Source organism: Dromiciops gliroides, chromosome 6 (genome assembly GCF_019393635.1).
Source record: "Dromiciops gliroides isolate mDroGli1 chromosome 6, mDroGli1.pri, whole genome shotgun sequence".
NCBI classification, from domain to species: Eukaryota; Metazoa; Chordata; class Mammalia; order Microbiotheria; family Microbiotheriidae; genus Dromiciops; species Dromiciops gliroides.
This window is the reverse complement of record NC_057866.1, coordinates 25,438,901-25,462,240: the sequence shown is the minus strand read 5'-3', so window position 1 is coordinate 25,462,240 and position 23,340 is coordinate 25,438,901. Positions and strand designations below refer to the sequence as shown.

The 23,340-nt window shown below is 46.2% G+C and overlaps 1 protein-coding gene across 6 annotated transcripts in view; it reads left to right on the top strand.

The window, feature by feature from the left end:
- The first annotated feature begins 321 nt into the window (after window positions 1-321).
- Window positions 322-23,340, top strand: part of PRDM11 (PR/SET domain 11) — an 88,567-nt gene continuing 65,548 nt past the window's right edge. For 2 of the 6 annotated variants that reach the window (XM_043970388.1, XM_043970387.1), the window contains exon 1: window positions 322-571. Coding sequence is in view for 1 of the 6 variants with exons in the window: in XM_043970385.1 (XP_043826320.1) it covers window positions 19,331-19,338 (8 nt within the window). In the remaining 5 variants the exon portion in view is untranslated. Of the gene's footprint in view, window positions 572-16,262; window positions 16,411-18,906; window positions 19,339-23,340 lie in introns of those variants that run through there. The other 4 variants (XM_043970390.1, XM_043970386.1, XM_043970385.1 and 1 more) reach the window with 2 other exon arrangements.

Here is a 23,340-nt window from a genome sequence, read left to right as displayed (position 1 = left end):
TCCGGGATATGTGCCCCGATCCTAGAGTTGTGCTCACCTTTTTTTTTTTTCCCCCCAGGGTGCCCCCCTCCCAGCCCCCACCGCGGACTCCCCCCCAGCCCCCCCGAGCTGGGATAGCATCAAAGTCTGCCCGCCCCAGGATCGGAGAGCTTCTTCCCCCCCGGCTCGCGAGGGCGCCGGGTGGGAGCCCGGGGAACTCGGGAGGCGCCTTCTGGGCCAAGTTGGGAAGTGGCTGGTGTGTCCCAGCTCCGGCCCCTGATTTGGGGGGTCCGCGTCGGCCCCAAACGCCGCTTTCTTCCGTTTTCCATGTCATTTCCTGTACTAATAAGATGGTGGTCAAAGCTGGGAGGGAGAGAAGCAGCGAGTCGCCGCCGCCGCCGCCGCCGCCGCCGCCGCCGCTCCCAGGCTGGCTGTGAAAGTTTCCCTCGCCTGGGACTAGGGAGCCGGCAGCCGGGGCGCTCCCCGCGGCCGCTGGGGGCTGCCATCCAGGGGGGGCGAGCCGCCCCCGCGCGCCCCTCCGCCCCCGCTCCCGCGTCCACCGAGCCGGGCTGCTGCCGGATTCCCGGGGAAGGTGAGTCAGCTCAGCCCCTCTGGTCGCCAATGTGGCCAATGAAAATGGCTTCGAAGAGCGCTCGGCAGTTTGCCAGCGAGAGCCGGGGCCGGTGGTGCAGAGGCCGCGGGGCTGGATCGCTGGCGGGGGAGGCGCGGGACTGGCTCCGGCCGGGCTCGGGGGTGGCCGGGGGCCCGGGATGGGGAAGGGGACTGGGATCGGGCTAAGGCGGGGGGGAGTAGCCTGGCCCCCGCTCCGAGGTGGGTTAACCCTCGGCAGGTAGCTGCTACCGCTGCGGGATTCGGGGCGGCAGCTGCCTCCGCCTCCTTCTTCCACTCTCGCTCTCTCCTTGTTACAATGTAGCCTTCCCCTTCCCCCCCCCCCTTTCCTCTTGCGTTCTTTCCTCTGACGGACGTCGCCACCGACCAATAGCAGAGGCGGTCCGGGGCCGAGCGTTCGGAATTAGAACGCAGTGACATGAGCTGGGCGGAGCTTGGAATGTTGGAGGGATCGCAGCTGCGGCTGGCCTAGTTCTCCTGGTCAGTTTCACTTCTTGGCTCGGCTTGTGCTTGCACTTGGCCTCGGGGACTCAGAGACTCGATGGGAACAGTAATGCGGCCTCTTTTAGGGGCGTTCTGGATCTCCCGCTTAATGTAGCTAAACCAGCAGGCGGTGTTTTTCATCTTGGTCTTACTTGCGAGTGTGGAGTCTTCGGGAAATCTCCCCCTCCTGAATTTACACACACCCCTCCTCCTGCTGCCTCTCCCTCAGGCCCAAAGGTACTTTCTAATGCAGAAACTGCAGAAACTTTGTCATAGAGTGACCTTCCTCTCCCGCCCGGGAAGCCATCTCTGCAGGTTGATTCCAGGAGAATGCAGATGTCACTGGTGTGATACACAGAAGGAAAAGTTGAGGAAGGATACCCTCTCCTGGCCCCTGTGTGCTCAGTTGGGGGGAGGGGCTCAGCCCCTTTAAAATCAGGCTAGTCATCTGAGACAGTTGGCATGATCATTTAATCCAGAATGGGGACCCAGAGAGGGAAAAGTAACTTGGATCCTGGGATTATGGATTCAGAAGTGGAAAAAAACCGTGGAGGTCCTTGGGTGGAGAGCTAGTTCAGCCTCCTTATTTGACTGATGAGGAAAGTGAGGCTGCTGGGCTAAGTGACTTGATTAAGGTCACACAGCTAATACGTGATAGACAAAGGTCCTTTGACTTCCAAACCCAGTGCTCCTTTGCCCAGTACCCCAAGGTCACACAGGTAGTGGGTAGCCGAGCTCACATTTTAACCCTGGTCAATCAGGTAACCAACTAACATTTATTAAGTGTCTATTAAAAGTGCACCAGGCATTGTGCTAACCACACTAGGGATATGGAGCCAAAGGGAACTAGTTCCTGCCTTCAAGCAGCTTATATTCTGCTTTGGAAGACTGTATATGCCCATATAAATATATACCAAGTAGGTAAGCATAGACACTACCTGTGATTTTAAGACCTGGGATCTTGGGAACTCCCAGGTGAATAAACTCCCACCTTCTCAGAAATGTATGGGGGCAGCTAGGTGGCGCAGTGGATAGAGCACAGGCCCTGGAGTCAGGAGGACCTGAGTTCAAATCCGGCCTCAGACACTTGACACTTACTAGCTGTGTGACCCAGGGCAAGTCACTTAACCCCAATTGCCTCACTAAAAAAAAGAAATGTATGGACTTAGAGCCTACAGAACTGAGAAGTCGACTTGCCGGGGTCTCACAGCTAGTATGTATCAGGGGTGTGACAGACCCAGGGACTCCCAGCTCCCTGTGTGGAGGTGTCACATAACTTTCAGATTTGAAATTTCAAATCCTTTCTTCCTGCCCCAAGACAGCCTGAGGAAACATCAAACCTCCATTTTTTTTTTAAGTGTTTTCTTCGAGTCTGTATGGGCAAAGGTATATAATTTCAAGGGGGATAGCATGGAATACACCCAATTCCCAGACTACTGTACCTTGGGAGTAATAATGAGAGCTTTCTCTTGATGTTGAAAAATACCTTTCTGAGTTTTGTCTGAACTTGGCTGAGAGAACATTCCACGGATTTTGTTATTCTGAATATCCACCACTTGCATCGGACTGTAGTAGGGAAGATTTAAAGGCATGAGTGCTTGGGCAGAGAATGCCGATATTGATAACAAAAGCACCTGTGCTCCGAAGGGGGCAGGTAGTGAAGAATGTTCTTGGTATACCACCCCAGAGGGGCTGGCAGAGTAGCCTGTTGGTCACACCTCTGATCAGAGGACTCAACTCTGGAAGAGAGGGGCCGGAACCTTCCAGGGGAATATGAAAACGTCAATCTGCTGGTGTGTCATGTTCAAGTTTTTTAAGCCACATTTCCAAAAAGTACACGGATAAACTTGATCATCCAAAGGAACCCAGGGAACAAAACACCATACCGTACACAGAGCATTTGGAGAAACCTGGGGGGGGGGGTTGTGTTTTGCCCGGGTTGTGGGCTCAAAGTAGATCAGGAAAAGATCTCTGAGGTCATCCAATAGATTGGCGTCAAACTCCAATAGAAAGGAATCTTTGCAGGCTGCATATTGACTTAGACAACCACAAATTAACATTATGCCTTGGATTGTATTTTTATTTATTTTGGTAACCATTTCCCAATCACATCTGAATATGGTTAGGGTCACTGCTGGGGAGTTCTGTGAGCCCGATGGCTCTGATCTAGTCCAATCCCCTTATTTTACAAACGAGGAAACTGAGGCCTAGGGTGTTTAAACAATTTTTCTGATCTAGACCTGGAACCAGAAAGGAACCTTGGGGGGGCATCCTGGTTTGACTTCCCATTTTGCAGGTTGAGAATCAGAGGCCCAGGGAAGGTCACTTAGGCCATAAAGTATGAGGGATTCCACACAGAGGTCCTCAGACTGTCTCTGGCTGTCTCCACTTCCCTGGATACATTCCCAACAGTAAGTGAGAGAGCCCTTCCTTTGCCTTGATAGCTCTGGCCGGGTAAATGATAATTGACTTGTAGGTCTGTAAAGTGACTTTGTACTTGGCCTGCATCTTCATAAGAGCTCATACAGGATCAGTCTAGGGAACTCCCAAGCGGGAAACTTCTTCCACCAGAGCAGGTTGGCACTTTCTCTGCCACTCAGAGAACTGACCAGAAAATTAAGAGGTGAGGTGACTTGGCCAGGGTCACACAGCTGGCTTGAGAGCAGCAGGACCTGCACCTCGGTCTCCCCAGCTTCAAGGCTAGCTCTCTAATCACTATGCAAACTGCCTCCAATCCCATGTGCACTTATTTTGGGGGGAAATTTTTTTATATTTTTTATGTTTCCAATTACATGTAAAAACAATTTTTAACATTTGGTTTTTTAAAAAAACTTTTGAGTTACAAATTCTCTGCCTCCCTCCTCCCTTCCCCCTTTCTTAAGAAAACAAGCAATTTGGGGCAGTTAAGTGGCGCAGTGGATAGAACACCGGCCCTGGATTCAGGAGGACCTGAGTTCAAATCCGGCCTCAGACACTTTACACTTGCTAGCTGTGTGACCCTAGGCAAATCACTTAGCCCCAATTGCCTCACCAAAAAAAAAGATAAAAAGGAAGGAAGGAAGGAAGGAAAAGAAAGAAAAGAAAAAAAGAAAACAAGCAATTTTATCTAGATTATACCTATGCAGTCAATGCAGGTACCATTTCAGGAATTAATGGCTTCATCTTTGTGGATGCTCAGTATATCCCAACCTTTTCTCCCACCTTGTTCTTTTTGGTTATCATTTGGACAGAAACTTTCATCACCCCTTGGCCAAACAGGTGATGACCCTCTTCCAATTTAGCTAAGCTGGTCCTCACAGTCAGGTATTCTCTGCTTTTCAGGGCTCACACCCAAAGCCTTTCTAGGTTTATAGGATCCTACAGAAGTGACAGTGTGCTGATAGAGCCTTTGACAACCCATGACACCTGCAGGGGTGCGTTTTAGATCCATCCCTGGAAGCGGCTCTCCAGCAGATCTTTACATTTTTCTTGTGAGCATTTACACCCAGAAATCAACAAAGCTACAAATTAGGGCTTGATTTGTTGTTTGTTTGTTCTTTGATGGCCTAGACTTAAGGATGTGATGGAGAAAACGTTAATAATTCAGATTAAACTTAAAAGCAGCTTGGGGTTTTTTAGAGAGCCAGTTGTTAAATATTTACCAGCACACTGCTGCATAGGATCAATCAATCCACAAGAGCTTATGAAGTGTTACTATGTGCCAGAGGCAGCTAGATTAGTGGATAAAGCCACGAGACATGTAATCTATTGGAATAGCCCCGGTGGGAAATGATATGAGACTGAGGTAGGGGACGGGTCAGTCACATGAGAAGAGAGAAAGTGTGAGATGTGAATGGAGCTGTTGGAGAAAGAAACGACCAGATTTGGGAACAGTTTGGATAGATAGTGTGCAGAGTTGGGGGTGACCTCGAGGAGAGGCTATGCCTTTAACTGTCATGAAAAAGCTCTGAAGAGGAGAAGGGGAGGGGTGAAAGGTGAGGAGTTCTGTTAGGACATGCTGAGGTTGAGACGTCTCTGGGATATCCAGTATAACATGTGATGTGAGACGAATTCAGGAGACACTTCAGGCTAGAAAGAGCTTTGGAGAGCATCCCTTCTGACACTTGATTTTACCAATAAAGCAAATGAAATCCCCAAACATTGTGACTTGCCCCACTGTCATATAGGTGGTGTTGAATATTAAAATATAGTTTTTGTATCTGCCTGTCTCCTACAAACAGATCAGAGAAATAATGTTTCATTTCTCCTACAAATTAATAAACAGATTAGAGAAATTATAATCTTATATCTTCTACTAACTAGAAAGAATATGATATCCATAACTGTCCTCCTACGAAACAGATGAGACAGACAGAAAAAGACATAATATCAATTTAATATTTTATTGTCCCAAGAAGAAATATAACATGATCATGTGGAGACTTCCCTCCTAAGAGAGAAGCTTAGGGGCAGCTAGGTGGCGCAGTGGATAGAGCACGGGCCTTGGATTCAGGAGGACCTGAGTTCAAATCCGGCCTCAGACACTTGACACTTAACTAGCTGTGTGACCCTGGGCAAGTCACTTAACCCCAATTGCTTCTCCCCCCCCAAAAAGAGAGAGAAGCTTGGGGGACTTCCCATTTCTGAGGGTATATATGGTTTTAGTCCACTGAATACAGGGCATTGTCAATTTCAATAGTATGATACAGAAATCAACCCAGAAGCAAAAAGCAGTTTAACAATTTCAGTTATAACAAGTATGGAGGAAATACAGAAGCATCATGATAAGACTACAGGATTCCAAAAAAAGGGTTTGGCAAGGATTAGGACGCCCAGATGTTACCGTAAGATAGGGATTTACTATTCCAAGGGAAAAGAAGTCACTAGGTAGCGTCTTTTATCTGCTAGGTATCTGGGTTCAATTTGGAGTTCAGTTGAAGGACAGTTTGCTCCTATTAATCCTATTAATCCAGGGTTTCATAAAACTTCTCTTGGATAATAAGGTACCTCCATCAAATCCAGGTGATCCATATATTCATATTAACATTGGGAAGTAGGCAGAATTCAAATCCAGGACATCATTCAATTGCATCATGCTGTATTTCTATCCAGTGATGAACTGAAATAGGATTGGAGCAGACGGTAATCTCAAAGAATATCAAAGAACACAACACAAATACGTGCGGATGACAGAGACATAAATCTATGGTTTGCAGAGCTCTTTACTCATAGGGAGAGAAGATGGTATGGTGGGGAGACCACTGGATTTTAAGTAATGGAAGGAAGGAAGGAAGGAAGGAAGGAAGGAAGGAAGGAAGGAAGGAAGGAAGGAAGGAAGGAAGGAAGGAAGGAAGGAAGGAAGAAAAGGAAGGGGAAAAAAGGAAGGGAGGGAGGGAAGAAGAAAACAAACATTTATTAAGCACTTATGTGTCAAGCGCTGTGCTATATGTTTTACAAATATTTTATCCTCACAACTACCCTGGGAGGTAGATGCTACCCATGTGGCCACAAAACCCAAAGATTTAGAAATATAAGGAACCTCGGGGATAATTTAGTCCAAAACTCTTATTTTACATTTGAGGAAACCAAGGCTCATAAAGGTGACATCTTGTACCCAAGATAACACAAATAGTTAATAAGTGGCAGAATCAGGATTTGAACCCAAGACCTCTGATTCCAAATCCAGCTTTTCCCACTGTACCTCCTGGATTTAAACTTTAGCTCTGCCTCTTACTTCTCCGGGTGACCTGTCACTCCTCCATGTCTTAGTTTCCTTACCTGCAAAATGAGGGGGCTCTGATTAGAAAACTGATAAGATTCCTTGGAGCTCCAGGTCACAGGGTCCTCTGAGTCCTTTGAAGGAAGGGGGACAGTTGTGAAAAAGCACAGTTTAGAGAGGAGGAAACAGAAGCCTAGAGAGATGAAACGTGTTCGTGTTCCCGGTGTTACTTGCTACCAGTGCTGGGGAAAAAAAAAAAAAAAAACACAAAAAAACACATATCCCGGGCTGATTTCAAAATGAGTTTCAGTTGGGGTGCATGGGGGACGTTGGCACCAATTACAGAGTTGGAAGTGACCTAACAGGTCAGGCATCTGATTGTATTCGAACAAGAATGACCATAATGATGGTGGTGGTGGTGGTGGCGATAGCTAACATTTCTATAGCCCTTTTTAGTTTTCCTAAGCACTGGAGAAGGAAATGGTAAACTACTCCAGCGTCTTTGCCAAGAAAACCCCCCGGCCGCTATTGGTGTTCTTCAGTCCACTGGCTGAAGAAGAGTCAGACACAACTGAACAACTCATTTGATCTTCACAACCACCCTGGGAGATAGGTGTTATTATTAACCTCGTTTCACAGATGGGGAAACTGAGGCTGAGAGGTTAGGTGACATGTCCAGTGTCACACGTCTGAGGCAGGATTTAAACACCAGTCTTAACTATCATCACTTCCTTGTTCATCTTCACTCCTGCTTGAATGTCCCCAGTAACAGGGAACTCATTACCTCCTGAGGCAGTTTACTGGAATCTTGAAACAACTCTTAACCCCGGAGCAGGGCCAACGCAGTTTAAGTCTTAGCGATCATTTTTTTTGGTGGGTTTTTTTTTGTGTGTGTGTGATCAGAACAAGTCCTTGGCACCATAATAGCACCACAACTTCCCAAGGATCATTGGCAGGGAAGCTAGAGGCCTTCACAGGCCATTACAAGGGTTCCTGGCAGGACCAGCACTTGGCAGGGTTGTAAAATAGGCAATTGGTCTTGAGCAAGGCTTCTCTCCCCCTTCCTCCCTTCATTTTTTATTGCTGGTCTTTGGTATGGCTTTCCTGCTACTCTTCTCTCTTGGCACCGAAGAATCTAATAAACTCATTAACCCCAATTTTATTTGTGTCCTGGTCCCCTTGGGCAATCTGGTGAACCCTATGGGCCCCTTCTCAGAAAAATGTTTTTAAATGCAAAACAATAAAATACAGAGGAAACCAATTATGTTGAAATTAAGCCATGGAAATGTTTTTTAAAAATCAAGTTCAGGGGCTCAGGTTAAGAACCCCTGCCGAGTGTGTTCAGAGCTCTCCTCTGAGAGACATTTCCACCATGAAAGTCAAACGTGCAAAGGGCAGGACAGAAGGCAAAGAGATGAATCCTTGGTCAATACTTAGCCTCAGTTTCCCTATCTTTAAAAATGATAGAATTGGAGTAAATGACCTCTAAGTTCCCTCCCACCTTTGACATTCTAGGTTCCAAGATTTTCTTCCATTCTGATATTCTGTGCTCTGAGGTCCATCCCAGCTTTGACATCTCATGTTCTAATGGTCATCCGAGATCTGACAGTCTCTGTTCTTAAAATCTCTTTCTAGGAAGTCTTGGTGTGTGAGAAGAGGCTACTCCTTAGGTGAATAATGGAGAATAGAGTGAAGTCAGGATAGATAGGACCCAACATTAGTAATATATAGAGGAGGACTCATCATCAGGGTCATTCATCCAGCCCTAAGATATCAACTGGCCTTGGGAATAGACTTTGGTTTACTCAGACTACCATCTTCCTTAAGGTGGTGACTGGAGAGTTGACCATGTATGCAGAACCATTCCAAGGACACCTAATATCAACTCATCTTACCCTAGGCTCTGATGGTGTACAAAGCATCAATCTTCCCTATGGTGACCTGTGAAGAAGGCAATGCAAGTATGTTTACTGATGTTTTACAGATGTGGAAACCCAAGGTCAGAGAGACACAGCTGTGCTCACTAGGGGAGAACCCCAAGTTAAATAAGGCACAGTCTCTGACCTCACAGAGCTTACAGCCTAGTGGTATTTGAGGAATTATAAAATGGAGAACCAGAAAGGACCAGAAAGGACCATAGAACATAGAATATCCAAGCGTGAAGGAACCTGAGAATGTATGCTTTTGTATGAAGCCTTTCCTTATCTCTGTCCTTCCTTCCTCCAGCTGCTAGTGCTATGCATCCCAGACAACCTTGTATAGCATGGCTTTGCATTGGTTTGCCTTTTTTATCTTTATATTTATTCTGGAAATACTTATGTAAGGTCCTTGTGAGTAGGTATTATTTCATTCTTTGTGTGTATATGTGTGCACATGCATACATACACACAATGAAACAATTCATATATATTTATGTGTGTATGTGTATGTATATATGTGTATCTACGTATATGTGTAGAAATAGATATGGATATGGATATGAATATGGATGTGGATATAAATGACATAGATATGTCTCCCCAGAATTATCATAGTTCCTGGCACATAGTAGGGACACAAATACTTGTTGATTGATAGAATGGCAGAGCTAAAAGGGACCTTACAAAAAAAGAATGTTTGAGCAAAAAAGAACCTTAGAATATAGAATATCTTTGATAGGAGGGATCCCCCCTCAGGTAGTCTATCTAATCCAATCAGTTAATTAATAAGTCTTTATTAAAGGCATACTACGTGTCAGGCACTGGGGATACAAAGGCAAAAGTGACAGTACCTGCCCTGAAGAAGTTTCCAATTTATCTAGGGAGGCAACTTGTACTTATATAGTTACATACTGGATGGATGAATGGATGGATGGAAAGGTGGATGGATGGACAGACAGCCATACTTAATATACAGGGTGTCCCAGAATTTCTAGTACAGTTTGGAGTTATTATAGCTGTTTTGAGCTTTGAAAGCTTGAGGTGCACTGAGACATCTGGGACACCCTTTATCTGTGACCTATACAAAATGCTTGTGATGGAAGGAGCACCAACAGCTTGGGGGGCATTCAGAAAAGGCCTCACCAGGCTGCTGCCAAAGGGGTCTGTGGACTAAGGGTTTTTAAAGATCTCTTTCAGTTCTCACATTCCATGTCCTATATTCTAAGCTTCCTTTTAGTTCTGACATCCTGTGCTCCAAGAATGTTTGTAAAGGCATTAGAGAAAATACAGAGGGTAACGAAGGAAGGCAGTCGTATTGAAATACAATGATCACATTTTTTATATAGTTCATGGACCCCAGATTAAGAACTCCTGGTGTAGTCAGATGTCTGGAGGCTCAGGGAAGTTAGGTGTCCTGCCCAGTCACTGGGCCAGCAAACAGCCGAACTAGGAGTCGGTTCAAATGAAAGTGGAGCAACTAAGCAGAACCACAACTGTAGCATGAGCAGAAAAAACATGGAACCCGGAGTAAGATGGGCGGGAAGTGGGGGGAGGGGTTGCAGAAAAGGGGGAAAAGAACTTCTACAGGCCCTGATTTGCCCCTGGGAAACAATTTAACTCCAAAAGGAAATAATCTTTGTTGTTGTTGTTTAGTCCTATCTGACTCATTGTGAGCCCCATTTGGGGTTTTCTTGGCAAAGATCCTAGAGCGGTTTGCCATTTTCTTCTCCAGTTTATTTTACAGATGAGGAAACGGCGGTAGACAGGGTGAAGTGACTTGCCCAGGGTCACACAGCTAGTAAGTGTCTAAGGCCTGTTTTGGACTCAGGTCCTTCTGACTCTAGGCCCAGCACTCTATGTGGCATCATTTAGTGCAATAAAAAGAATGGTGGATTTGGAGTCAGAGGTCCTGGGTTCAAATTATGGCTCTGCCACTTATTACAGAACATTCTGTGTTTTAAGGCCCCTTCTAGCCACATCATTCAGTGTTTGGTTCTAACGTTCTATACTCAGAGATAGGGAGCTCAGTAACAGTCCAGGTTCTAGAGTCAGAAGCCCAGAATTCAAATACCACTTCTGACACTTAGTAGCTGTATAACTTTGGACAAGTCACTTAACTTCTCTAGGCCTCAGTTTCCCCAACTGAAAAGTGAATGAAGTCACACTAGCTGATCTCTGAGGTCCCCTCTGGCTCTAGGTATGGGATGTTTTGGGTGGACGTGCTGCTGAGGTCCTGACCGCTGGGGTTCTAATGCAGCTTTCATATTTAGGGTGAAAAGCAAGTGTGGAAATCTGGGTTAAAAAGTGTCTTGGGCTCTTCCTAGGCACTGCCCCCAACCCACGAAGCCATCCTGTGCTCCCCCATTACCCTGTCCACTAACCTTCCTTACCCTCCCTACTGAAAGTGATCTTTCTCCCCACAAGTTTCTCCTAATGATTTCATAGCACTACAGATCTGGAAAAGGAATTTAGAGACAGTGGGACCAGCTGGAAGGGCAAAGTGCTTGTTAAATTTTTATTGTAAGCATTTACACCTCTGGAATCAGCCAATGCTACAAATGAGGGTTTTATTTCTTGTTTTGTTGATTATAGATTATCAAACGATGAAGAAAAATGTTAATAATGCATAGTAACCTTAAAGGGGCATGTGTACATTTTTATTCCGGAGAATTAGTGGATAAACATTTACCAATATATTTCTTTTTATTAGCAGTCTAGCCCCAAGTCCTTCATTTCACAAAAGAGGAAAGTGAGTTCCAGATTGGGTCTTACCTAAAGTGATATGGCTGGTTTGTGACTTCTCAGTTATTTGTGAGTTATCTTCTTCTTAATACCTCCAGCTCCTGCATTCACAGTCTTGCACACAGTCAGCATTTACTAAAAGTTTGTTGTTGGTGTTGCAGAGACGGTGTGTCATAGTGCCCGGCACACAGTAGGTGCTTAATAAATGTCTATTGATTGGTTGATTGATAGTAGACAGAGTACGAGTCAGAGAAGATGCTTTGCCTTTGAACTGGCTGTGGTTCTCCCTGTGTGTCTCTTCCCTCCTGTACCTAGAATTCACACCTTCCTCAACCTCACCTCTGAGAATCCTTGGCTTGCTTCAAGGTTTAGGGGCTACCTCCTCCATGAGACCTTTCTGATGCCCCCATTTCTCAGCTTTCCTTGAAACTTATTTGTATATGGGGCAGCTAGGTGGTGCAGTGGATAAAGCACCAGCCCTGGATTCAGGAGGACCTGAGTTCAAATCCTACCTCGGATACTTGACACTTACTAGCTGTGTGACCCTGGGCAAGTCACTTAACCCTCATTTCCCTGCCAAGAAAAGAAAGAAATAAACTTTTTTGTATATATTTTGTACTTAGAGACTGATTTTTACACACATACTTGTGTGAGAAGGTAAGCTTCCTGAGGACAGGGCATGCTTTTAGTCCTTGTCCCCGTGCCTGGCTCCTGACGGATTGATATAAGGAACAAAGAAGCACCCTCCAAGGGGGCACATAAACCAGAGATCTGTCTTTTAGGGGCCCTTCCAGCCCTAAATCTTTGATCCTAATTAATCCAAGAGCATTTGTTAATCACCTAATCACCAACTCATTTTAACAATAAACATAGCTAATTTTATATTGCACCTCAAGGGCTTTCCTTATGTTTTCTGGTCTGATGCTTGCCACCACTCTGAAAGGTGAGTGCTATTATTTTCATTTTACTGAGGAGGAAACTGAGACTGAGGCAGGGATGTGCTGGAGAACTGATAGTTATGTTTTCATCATGAGAATTTAAACCTCGGAAATCAGCACCCCCTACAAATCCAGACTGCATTTATTGATTGTCTAGACATAGAAAGTGATGGAGAAAATGCTAATAACAGGCATTAAACTTAATTCAGGGTTGGGGATGTTGTTGGCTGTTGTTAAGCTTTTACCAGCATACTCCCAAGCTGAGACCGGGATCATTTGCAATCTTTGTCATCTTGGGCAATCACTTATCCACTCTGAGACTCAGTTTCCTCTTTTGTTTTTTTTAAATGAGGTCAATCTCTTAAGTTCCAGCTCGAAATCAAAATCTAAATTTTCTAAGAGATCCAGCCACCCACAAAGGGGTTCCACAATGAGTCAGTATCTGAGGTGGGATTAAAACTCAAACTCTCCCACCTCCAAGACCAGTGATCCCATCACTGCTAGTTCCTGCAGTTTCTTCTACTTACTTGCAGCTCATAGATTAGAGTCCTCTGGGGACTCTAAGTGATTTGTTCTCGGTCACAAAAGCCATTTTGTGCCCAAGGCAGAATGTGAACCCCAATCTTCCTGTCACTCAGCGCTGCTCCTCTCTCCACAACACCAGGCTTTCTCTTACCTGCCAAAAATTGGCACCTGAAAAATGTGCATCCAGTTTGTTGCTAGGTTTAAAACCTGCCCCTGCCGCTCCCTAACTGTGATCCTGGCTAAGTCGCCCAACTTTTCTCAGCCTCGTTCCCAATGATGCCTGTAGTTTCTACCTCACAGAGTTGTTGTGAACTCGAGTGAGATAATGAGCTTCGGAGACAGGAAGGTGCTTGGCCGGTTTTAGCCGTTATTATTCCCTAGCCCTTCTTCCCCTTCCCCATTTTGACTTTCTTGGAACCCTGTCCACCTGTACCGTGGGAGTTTTAAAAGTGGGACCCAATGGGTGTCCTCTTCCAGGTGGTACCAGAGGCTGCTCTAGGAAACAGGCTGGTTGGTTTAAAACACACACACACACACACACACACACACACACACACACACAGAGGCATCCAACGTTTTGAAATGCTGCTATTTTCAAGAAGCACCTTCCCCTGACAGATTTAAATCTACACTGAAAGGCACAAATGAGAATTTTTTTTTTCTTAAGGCAATCACAATAAAGGTGACTTACCAGAAGAAAGCTTCTGACAAGTGTTGACCTTGCGGGGAGGGTGTGAGGCCTATCTGGGATTGAGGATAAACAGCTGAGGGTGGGGAGGGGCGGCTGGAACTCAGACCTCCAGGCTAGGCACCTGTTGGAGGAGAAGGAGGCTGGGGGCCCTGCATTGTAGAGCCCCATTTTGGCGTTTGGGTGACTGGAGCGGCAGCTGGTGCTGCCCAATTTGGAAATGCCAAGGTGATCTTGGGACTGGTAGGAAAAGGATTTGGCGGGGGGGAACTCGCCTGGCAAGTCCTGGCTTTCAAATGAAAGCCAACCTTTCTTCTTAGATCCAAGGGAACTGGCCCATAGGCTGTACTTGGGCAATAGTCCAGACAGGGATAGTCCAGACACATGGTTTAGTGGGAAGAGCAGTGTTTTTATCTAGAGGACTTTGTTTTGAGTTGGAGCATCAGAGATTTTTTAAATTAATATTTTTCAGTGAAAATTCATTTCTTTTCTCTCCCTCCCTCCACCCAACCCCCATTCCCAGGATCACAGATTTAGGGTTAGAGAACATTTGGTAGCGCTCCTCATTTTGTAGTTGAGGACAGTGAATGAACAGAGGCTGGGCCATTGGAACACCAACTTGGAAGGAGCTAATGATGTTAAACCTGGAGGAAAGAAGATTTAGGGAACTCAGATCACTCCCTTCAGAGTTTGGAAGGCCTGCTTTCAGGCAAAGGGAGTAGACTTTTTTTTCTTGACATATCTAAGAGCCTCTAAGACCCTCCTCATTGTAAATCTAGCACAGGTGATCTAAAGAGACAGCCTGGCCATACCCCTGGGGGGCTGTGGACTGACCCCAAGGGCACTGTGATCCACTGAGGGTGGAAAGATGAGTGATGCCTGCCCTTGCTTCAGTAGCCAATCTTGGAGTCTGTCTGTCTCCAGCAAAGCCACACCTTACCCTGCTGCCCCAGCATTACCCCATTCTTCCTCTTCCCTCGGTTGTGTAAGCTTCCAAATTCTCTTCTTCCCAGCAGGATATCAGCCTTGGAGGGCTCTCAGGCCCCCACAGTAGTAACTGGGCAGGTGCCACTGGGAAAAATATGCCCCCCATCACCTGATGGCAAGAGCAGGAGGGTGAATTCCTGCTGGAGGTGGAGCTAGAATCTGACCAGGGACAGCTGAAGGAAAGACACTGGGGAGGTGGTAGAGGTCTGGGCAGATGCTGGGCATTGTGGTCCAGTGGAAAAGAGTCTCTTCTGCTTTCAGAAGTTGGGTCTCTGATCCCAAATAGCAAAGCTGGCACCAGTGTGGGCAACTTGCACTGAGACAGATTACACCTTCTAGGAAGAGGGGGAAAACTTAAGTCAACTAGATTTAGTTCATGAATTAGTTTACTGCAATATCTCACTGTATCTTGTAAAATAGGTTCACAAAACAGAAAAATAATCTAGACAAAGAATGGCTACAGTAGTGGAAAGGAGAATGACAGTACAATGAAGCTGACTGCTCTGTAATGACCTGTCTTGGGGATGGACAAGAGAAAATACATTCCTGTTCCCCTCTCTTTGTAGAGGTGGGGGACCATGGATACAGACTACTGCATATCTTATCAGGCATCATTGCAGTGTTGGTTAGTTTTGATTAACGGTTTTTCTTTGCTTCAAGGGAAAACTCAATGGATACTAAGTTCATGGGGGAACATTTAGAAGTGATTATGATATAAAAACAAAAAGCATGAACAAAACTTAATTAAAAATGAGTAAAGAGTCATGAAAACGGGGGGGGGGGGGCAGCTAGATGGCACAGTGGTTAAAGTTTCAGGAGTACCTGAGTTCAAATCTGACCTCAGACACTCGACACTTACTAGCTGTGTGACCACGGGCAAGTCACTTAACCCCCATTGCCTAAAAAAAAAAAAAAAGTCATGAAAACAAATCTAACTGACTTAGAGCACATGGGAACACAGAATGTCAGAGCTGGGAGGGACCTTAGAACACAGAATGTCAGAACTGGGAGGGATCTTAGAACACAGAATGTCAGAGCTGGGAGGGATCTTAGAACACAGAATGCCAGAGATGGGAGGGATCTTAGAACCTAGAATTTCAGAGCTAGAAAAGCCCTTAGAACACATAATGTCAGAACTGGGAGATGTGCTAAAGATCATTTCATTCACCCTCCTCCTTTTCTGGATGAGTAACCTGGGACTGCCTGGGTGGTTTGCCCAGCTTTTCCTGGTGTGTTGATAGCAGAACTTAGTTTGGAATTTGAGTCCTTTGACCCCCAGCCCAATGCTCTGCCCATCAAACCTAGCCCCCCCCTTGCCCTGAGCCAAGTCCTAGGCCTCCTGCAGCCCTCCCATCCCCAACTCTAGAGGCTCCCCATGCAGCCTTCCCCCACCGCCCCTGGCCTGGCTTCCTCCCAGGTGGGAGAATCAGCCAGCTCCCAGCAGGCTGACCAGCTCCCAGGTGGGGTGTGTGGTGCCAGTCGCCGGGCAGATTAACTTTTGACTTGGGAGCCTGAGCCGGGCTGGTTTGGACGTCACTGAGGGAATATATATGGATCCGCCCCCACAATGTCATTTTTCCCCAAGCGGCTCCTCTGACTATCTCTGCACTTTAACAAAAGGAGAGGGATAGGGGGTGGGGGGTGGGTAGGGGGAAGGAAGCTGAGGGCTTGAATAGAGGCAGATGGACCTCCTGTCGTGGAATGGGGAGGACCCACTCCTGCCTGAAGAGGGGCAGCTCTGCTCCCCGGCTCAGATGAAGCACCTGGGGGAGCCCCAGTTAGGATCTTCCTGGGATTGGATCAGCCTTGCCTCATTCCAAGGTACTGAATCTCCAGTGCCCTGCTATGCCAGGATCTGCAGATTGGGTGAGAAGGGAGGACTCAGGGAGGAGGCTGAGGAAGTCCAGCTCCCATCAGCTTGGGGTGGATACATCCAGACTTCAGTTTAGAGAGAGAAGGGAGAAGGCAGAGCTCCCTGAGCCCCCAAGTCTGCGTTGGTTTTGGTTTTGGTTTTGTTTTTTTGTTATGGCTGGCTGAGTTCCCTTCTCCTCCCCAGAGCCGGCTGCACGGTCGAGAGAATCCAGTGCAGAGGGCATCATCTTTGACGATGCACGGAAGAGTTAGGGGAAGGAAAGAAACCAGAGGAGACTTGAGAGAAGGATGTGCAGGGGAACTTGAAGAGAGATTAAGGGGATGGAGATAAGGGTGTGGATGTCTTCAAGGAAAAGGAGACAAGAAGAGAGAAGAAGGGGGAAAGCACACATAGAAGGAAGAAAAGAGGCTGTAGTATGATGGAAAGAATATGCTGTCTTTGGAGTCAGAGGATCTGGGTTTGAATCCTGCCTCTGCCACTTATCTGTGCCTCAGTTTCCTTATCTGTAAAAAGGGGGGGGCTTTGGACTAACACCTTTAAGATGTCTTCCCACTCTAAATATAGGAACCTATAATCTTGAACTTGATCTCCTTATTTTCAAAATGAGTGGGCAAGACTAGAAAATATATTAAGTCCCCTCTATCCCAAATACTCTAAGAAGACAGATTCTTGGGGGGGGGGGTGGAGAATGAGAAATTGAGAACTCAGTGTACAGTAGATAGATGGATGGATGGATGGATGGATGGATGGATGGATGGATGGATGGATGGATGGATGGGTGGGTGGGTGGGTGGGTGGATGGATGGATGGGTGGATAAATAAGATATAGATATAGTGATCATATACATCTTATAACTCATCCCAGGGTTTCTGTAATTGTTGGATTCACATGTAGAAGGGATTCTTGTCTTGGGGGTAAGTTGGGATGAGATTGGAATAGAAGTCATCTTATAATTCCTTCCAATTTGGAGATTATGGACTGATTCTCTGATGACTTTGTAGTCACAGTGAGATGTAGAGGAAAGAGGACAGGCCTAAGGTGTTAGTCTACCTGGGGTGGGAGTTGGCCCACTAACAAGCTAGGTAATTTCAGCCAAATAAGTCACTTAAAGTCTCTGTGTCTCAGTTTCCTCATCTGGTAGATTTAGAGCAGGAAGGGACCTTAAAAGTCATAGAGTCCAACCTCTTCATTTTATAGATGAGAGGCAGAGGGAGGTACAGTGATTTGCCCATGCTTACAGACTGTGAAAGTCAGGATTTGAACCCAGGTCTTCCTGGCATCAGGTCTATCACAAGAGCTTCCCCTGTAGTCACTTTGACAGGAAAGGGTGTTTTAGGTTCTGTCAGGCACAGTGTAGATGTTTAGTAAATGTTTGCTGAATTGATTTTTTTTTTGGTGAGGCAATTGGGGTTAAGTGACTTGCCTAGGGTCACACAGCTAGTAAGTGTCAAGTGTCTGTGGCTAGATTTGAACTCAGGTCCTCCTGACTCCAGGACCGGTGCTCTATCCACTGTGCCACCTAGCTGCCCCTGCTGAATTGATTTTGATGGAATTAGTGAATCGAATATCTGGCTGGTGAGGGTGTAGTAAGGATCAAATGTGAGAAGGGATGGAAGAGTGTTTTGAAAAGTTAAAAGCCTAATGGTGCAGAATCAAAGAATGTCAGAGCTGGGAGGGACCTTAGAACACAGAAAGTCAGAGCTGGGAGGAGCCTTAGAACTCAGAATGTTAGAATTGGGAGGTATCTTAGAATACAGAAGATCAAAGATGAGAGGGACGGGGGCAGTTAGATGGTACAGTAGATAGAGCACCGGCCCTGGAGTCAGGAGGACCTGAGTTCAAATCCGGCCTCAGACACTTAACACTTACTGGCTGTGTAACCCTAGGCAAGTCACTTAACCTCAATTGCCTCACCAAAAAAAAAAAAAAAAAAAGATGAGAGGGAGATTCAAACACAGAATGTCAGAGCTGGGAGGGACCTTAGAACAGAGAATGTTAGAAGTGGAAGGGACCTTAGAACATAGAATGTTAGTATTGGGAGGGACCTTGGAACACAGAAAGTCAGAGCTGGGAGGGGCCTTAGAACTCAGAACGTTAGAATTGGGAGGGATCTTCGAATACAGAAGATCAAAGATGAGGGAGGACATTTAAACACAGAATGTCAGAGCTGGGAGGGACCTTAGAACAGAGAATGTTAGAAGTGGAAGGGACCTTAGAACATAGAATGTTAGTATTAGGAGGGACCTTAGAACACAGAAGGTCAAAGATGGGGGTGGGGAGCATTCAAACACAGAATGTCAGAGCTGGAAAGGTCTTTAGAATCTAAAATGTGAGAGCAGGAAAAGACCATAGGGTATAGAATGTCAGAGCTAGGAAAGGTCCTTAGAACATAGAATGTCACAGCTGGGAGGGAGCTTGGAACCTTGAACATCGCCTGTTTGGACGACCTTGGCCATCATTCTCATTCTTCCCAGTATGCCATGCTGCCCTCTGCCAACCCCCACCCTTTTCAGATGAAGTGGTATGCACAGGCTTGTTGTCGTCGCTGTTATTATTTACCAGTTACTGTTATTCACTGCCCATGGGTAAAGCTCAGTGTTTTGATTGTGTCAGCAAATGGAGCTGTTTGCTCCTTCCCCTTTTGAGAGCTGGGCTCTTTCTGATGAAGCCAGACGGCTTCTCGCCTGCTGCCCAATGAGTCATTCGGTGAGCTAATATTCCTCGGCAGTTGGGCCTCCCAGGGTGTGAGCGACACACAGTATTCCCTATTCCGTCCAGGTCACTGGATTGGCATCTGGGAGCGCCAGGAGCTGCCACAACAGGGTCCTCCCTACAGGCCTTGCCGCTATTGAGGGTCCCTGGGGCCCATGGGTCGGTGAGTCAGGCTTTCCTGGTGGGCATATGGGGGGGGGAGGGGGAAGGCTGGGTGTGTCCAGAGGACCAAGGAGGTGTTGCATGGGTTGTCAGTGTTGGATGAGGCAGGGTCTGGTGAAGTAAGACATAGGGGACGGAGAAGGGAAATTCACAAATGCACCATCTACTTCTGGAATCACTGGTGATAAGATTTAAAGACAGAAGGGACCTTAAGAGTGCAATTAACCTCCCTCCCTCCTTTTACAAATGTGGAAATTGAGGCCCAGATGGACAAAGTGTCACCATCTCTAAGTAGCAAAGCCATTATTCAAGCCCAATTCTCTTTGCTCCAAACTATTCTCTTTTGACTTCACCGTCCTGGTGGGGAGCCCTCCGTGGGGAGCAGAGTTGGATTAAAGAACCTTAATCTTCCTGTAGGCTCTGGGTGTGGGGCTGTGGACCCTGGGAGCCCAAGGACAGATGGTCACCTTGGGAGCCTAGGGGCTGTCATCAATGATTATTTTAAAATCAGAAGTAATTGTAGCTGACAGCTCTGGGGAAGTGCCTTTGGGGTTCAAATCCCAACCCTAAGCACTGCAACTTTGAGTAAATCGCTTCACCTCTCTGAAACTTTAAAAGGAGAATGTTGATCTGATTTCCAAGCTTCTTTCCTGGGGTTCTTTGGAAGATATTGGAGAGGGGGCGTGTATGTGATGGAGAGTGTCAACCCCAGTGTTCTCCAGGCTTGTGGGTACACATTTTTCCCTTCCTCTTGGAAAACAATGAATTCTGCTGCCTCGTGGGCTGTCTCTCATTACTCCAGATTTGGAGTAATAAGACCTAAGTAAGAATGGTCCTGGCATTTACTGCCCGTGTGACCTTAGACAAGTCACCTTAACCTCTCTGGGCCTCATTTTCCTCAAATATAAAATGAGGGGCTTGGACTTGATGACCTCTTAGGTCCCTTGCAGCTCCGTATCTGTGACCCTGTCCACGTGACTGGGGTCGAGGGAGGCAGGTGTTTGTCCCTAGGTCTCTACCTCTTGTTTTCCATCTGCCTGGGGAGCAGACAAAGGAAGCTGGCTCACCTTCCCTTTTGTATTTCATAAACCACACCTTCCTATTCCCCATCTCACCTCTTCTGCCAGGACTGGGTGGTGTCCAGCAGGCCAGGGGTGGCTAGATCTCCTGGGCACATTGTCTATCCCAGAATCCCGGGGCTTATCTGGTGGTTCTCCTCTCTGGGGTGGGCTAGTGTTCCTCCTTCCCTCTCCCCCACCCCCAGCTTGGATTTTTGGCTTAATTGAGATTTACGGAGTACTTTCTTCACAGTAATCCCGTGAGATCACACACAGGGTGTACTACAAGGCCCCTTTAGATTCTAAAACCTTGGGATTCTCTGAGGAGAAGCAACAGGGCTGGTTTGTGAGCCTGGATTCTCCGCCTGGCCTCTCTCTAGACCATGCTGCTCCGGTTTTCTCCTGAGGGGCTGGTGTGGGGGCTGCCAGAGGCCAAGCATTAGGAGCATGGTGTTGTGGGAATAGCACTGGATGAAGAGTTGGAAAGCCTAGTCCCAGACCTACCTCTCTGGGCTCAAATTCATCAGTTGTAAAGTGAGGGTGATATAGACTCACAATTTCTAAGGTCCCTTCCAGCAATAAATCCTGTGGGGACTAGGTTGGGATTAAGGAGAGTATAAGTCCAATACAATTCTGATGAATCAGACCCAAGATACTTCCAAGTGGTAGCATATTATTTTTTAAAATTGTTATCCTTCTAACATCACCTTCATTTCTCAATCTATTTTTCCTCCTCACCTATACAACAATCTGTCCCCTGTAACCAAAAAAAGGAGGCAGGGGTGGGGGTGGGGAAGGAAGGGGAGAAAGGTCAATTCAGCAAAACTAATTTATACATGAACCAAGTGTCAGTATATGTACTATTCTGTATCCATAGTCCCCTACTTCTTGCATTTTGTATCTCCTCAAGTGGCATCCCCTTGATTTTTGTTGTTCAGTCATTTTTTTCAGTCATATTCAACCTTTTGTGATGCCGTTTGAGATTTTCTTGGCAAAGATACTGGAGTGGTTTGCCATTTCCTTCTCCAGCTTATTTTATAGATGAGGAAACTGAGGCAAACAGGGTAAAGTGACTTGCCCAAGGTCACACAGACAGTCAGAGTCTGAGGCTAGATTTGAACTTGGAAGATGAGTCTTCCTGACCCCACACCTGACACTCTATCCACTTTGCCACCTATCCACTCTACCCTATCTTTTTACCAGTACTACTATCCAAGCACCTCTCAAGGCCTCCATTTCCACATCTATGGATGACACTAGTTGACCTCTATCATCCTTCCCTGGTTAGAATAGTCTTAAAGTCTATGCTCTTAGGTCTTTGATGCTGAAGGAAATTGTAGCATCATCTACTTCAATGGCGGCATTTAAGAGAGAAGGAAACTGAAGTCCAGAAGGATTAACTAAGCTTGACCAAGGACATGTAGTGATCAGTGGAAGGGTTGAGACCAAATCCCAAGTCTCCTCATTTCTAATATCATTTACATTAGAATATGTGGTTTTAGTTTCTGGAATTTGAGGAATAAGCACCATTTAGGAAAGAGAAGACTTAGGAGCAAGGCTTGGGTTTACAACTTTTTAGCTGTGTGACCATGGGCAAGTCATTTCTCCTCACTTGTTGGTATTTTTGGCAGTAAAATGAGAGAGTTAGACTAGATGATAGATACAAAGACACCTAGATGGATGGATAGCTTGATGGATGGATAGATAAATGATGATGAAGATAGATATATAATGAAGATAGATCGCTAGATAGATAGATGATGGATGGATGGATAAATGGTAATGAAGATAGGCATATATAGAATGATGATAATGAGATGGATGGAAGAATGGATGGACAGACAGATGGATGGATGATAAGTTGAAGCATTTATCAAGCTCTTACTATATGTCAGGAACTGAGCTAAGTTCTTGAAGACAAGTTTATATAAATATAAGACAGTCCCTACTGTCAAGAAGGTTATATCCTAACCCAAAAAGACTCACATAAAGAGAAGCTGGAACGTAGGCAGGACAGGTGCCTGGGAAGGGTCAAGGTGATTTTTAAGGAGCTAGAGAAATCTGGTCAGGTAAAGAATGAAGAGAGCATGGTAGAGGCCCCTCAGGGAATGGTGGTTTAGGGTAGAGACCCAGCTATCATGCCCTCTATGGTCCTTCCTAGATTTTAATATCTGATATCTGAAATGAAAAACAAGATCTCAGAGGAGAGAGACAGCTTTGGAGTCAGGAAGACCTGGGTTCAAGTCCCACCTGTGACAGATTTGCTGTAAGTTTCTCAGGGAAAATTTTTTAAGACTCCAAGTAGCAGAGCCCAGGGATGTTGGTAAGAGTCACTGGGAGTTCCCTATGCCAGTGAAATTTCATGTTTGGACCCCTCAAAAATCCAAAGCAAGATGAAAATGCTCTCACATTATCTTGCTCAGTCCTTGTGAGCAAGAACCTGAGTCCATGGTATGGCTGGCTGAAATTAGGCATGCTGTGTGTTGTGCTTCAAGGCCAGGGGGACAGTCTGTGCTGTCCTGGGAAGCTGCTCTCTAAACCAATAGGACTCTCCCATGTAAGGTCAGAGCCTCTGAACTTCACCTCCAGGGCCCCAGAGCTCCTTGAAGGATGAAGCTAGATCCTCATCAAAGGTGGAACGGTTTCAGTTTCTACCCACGGGGAGTCCTCTCCAGTGCAGGGCCCCTAGGACCCTATAGAGGTCCTAGCCCTTGGTTGGCTCCCGGAAGAATGATAGCCAGGGATGTTCAGGGTCTAGTTGCCTTACTTCACTGGAGCCTGAAAAGTGGCAGTTTGATAAGTCTTCATCTTCTCACCTTGATAGAAAGCTCTGGATCTATGGGGTGATATTACAAAAGAGGGTGCCACTTTATTAGCTGTGTGACCCTGAGCAAAATCACTGAGTTTCTCTGAGACTTAGTTTTTTCATCTGTGAAATGGGTGCA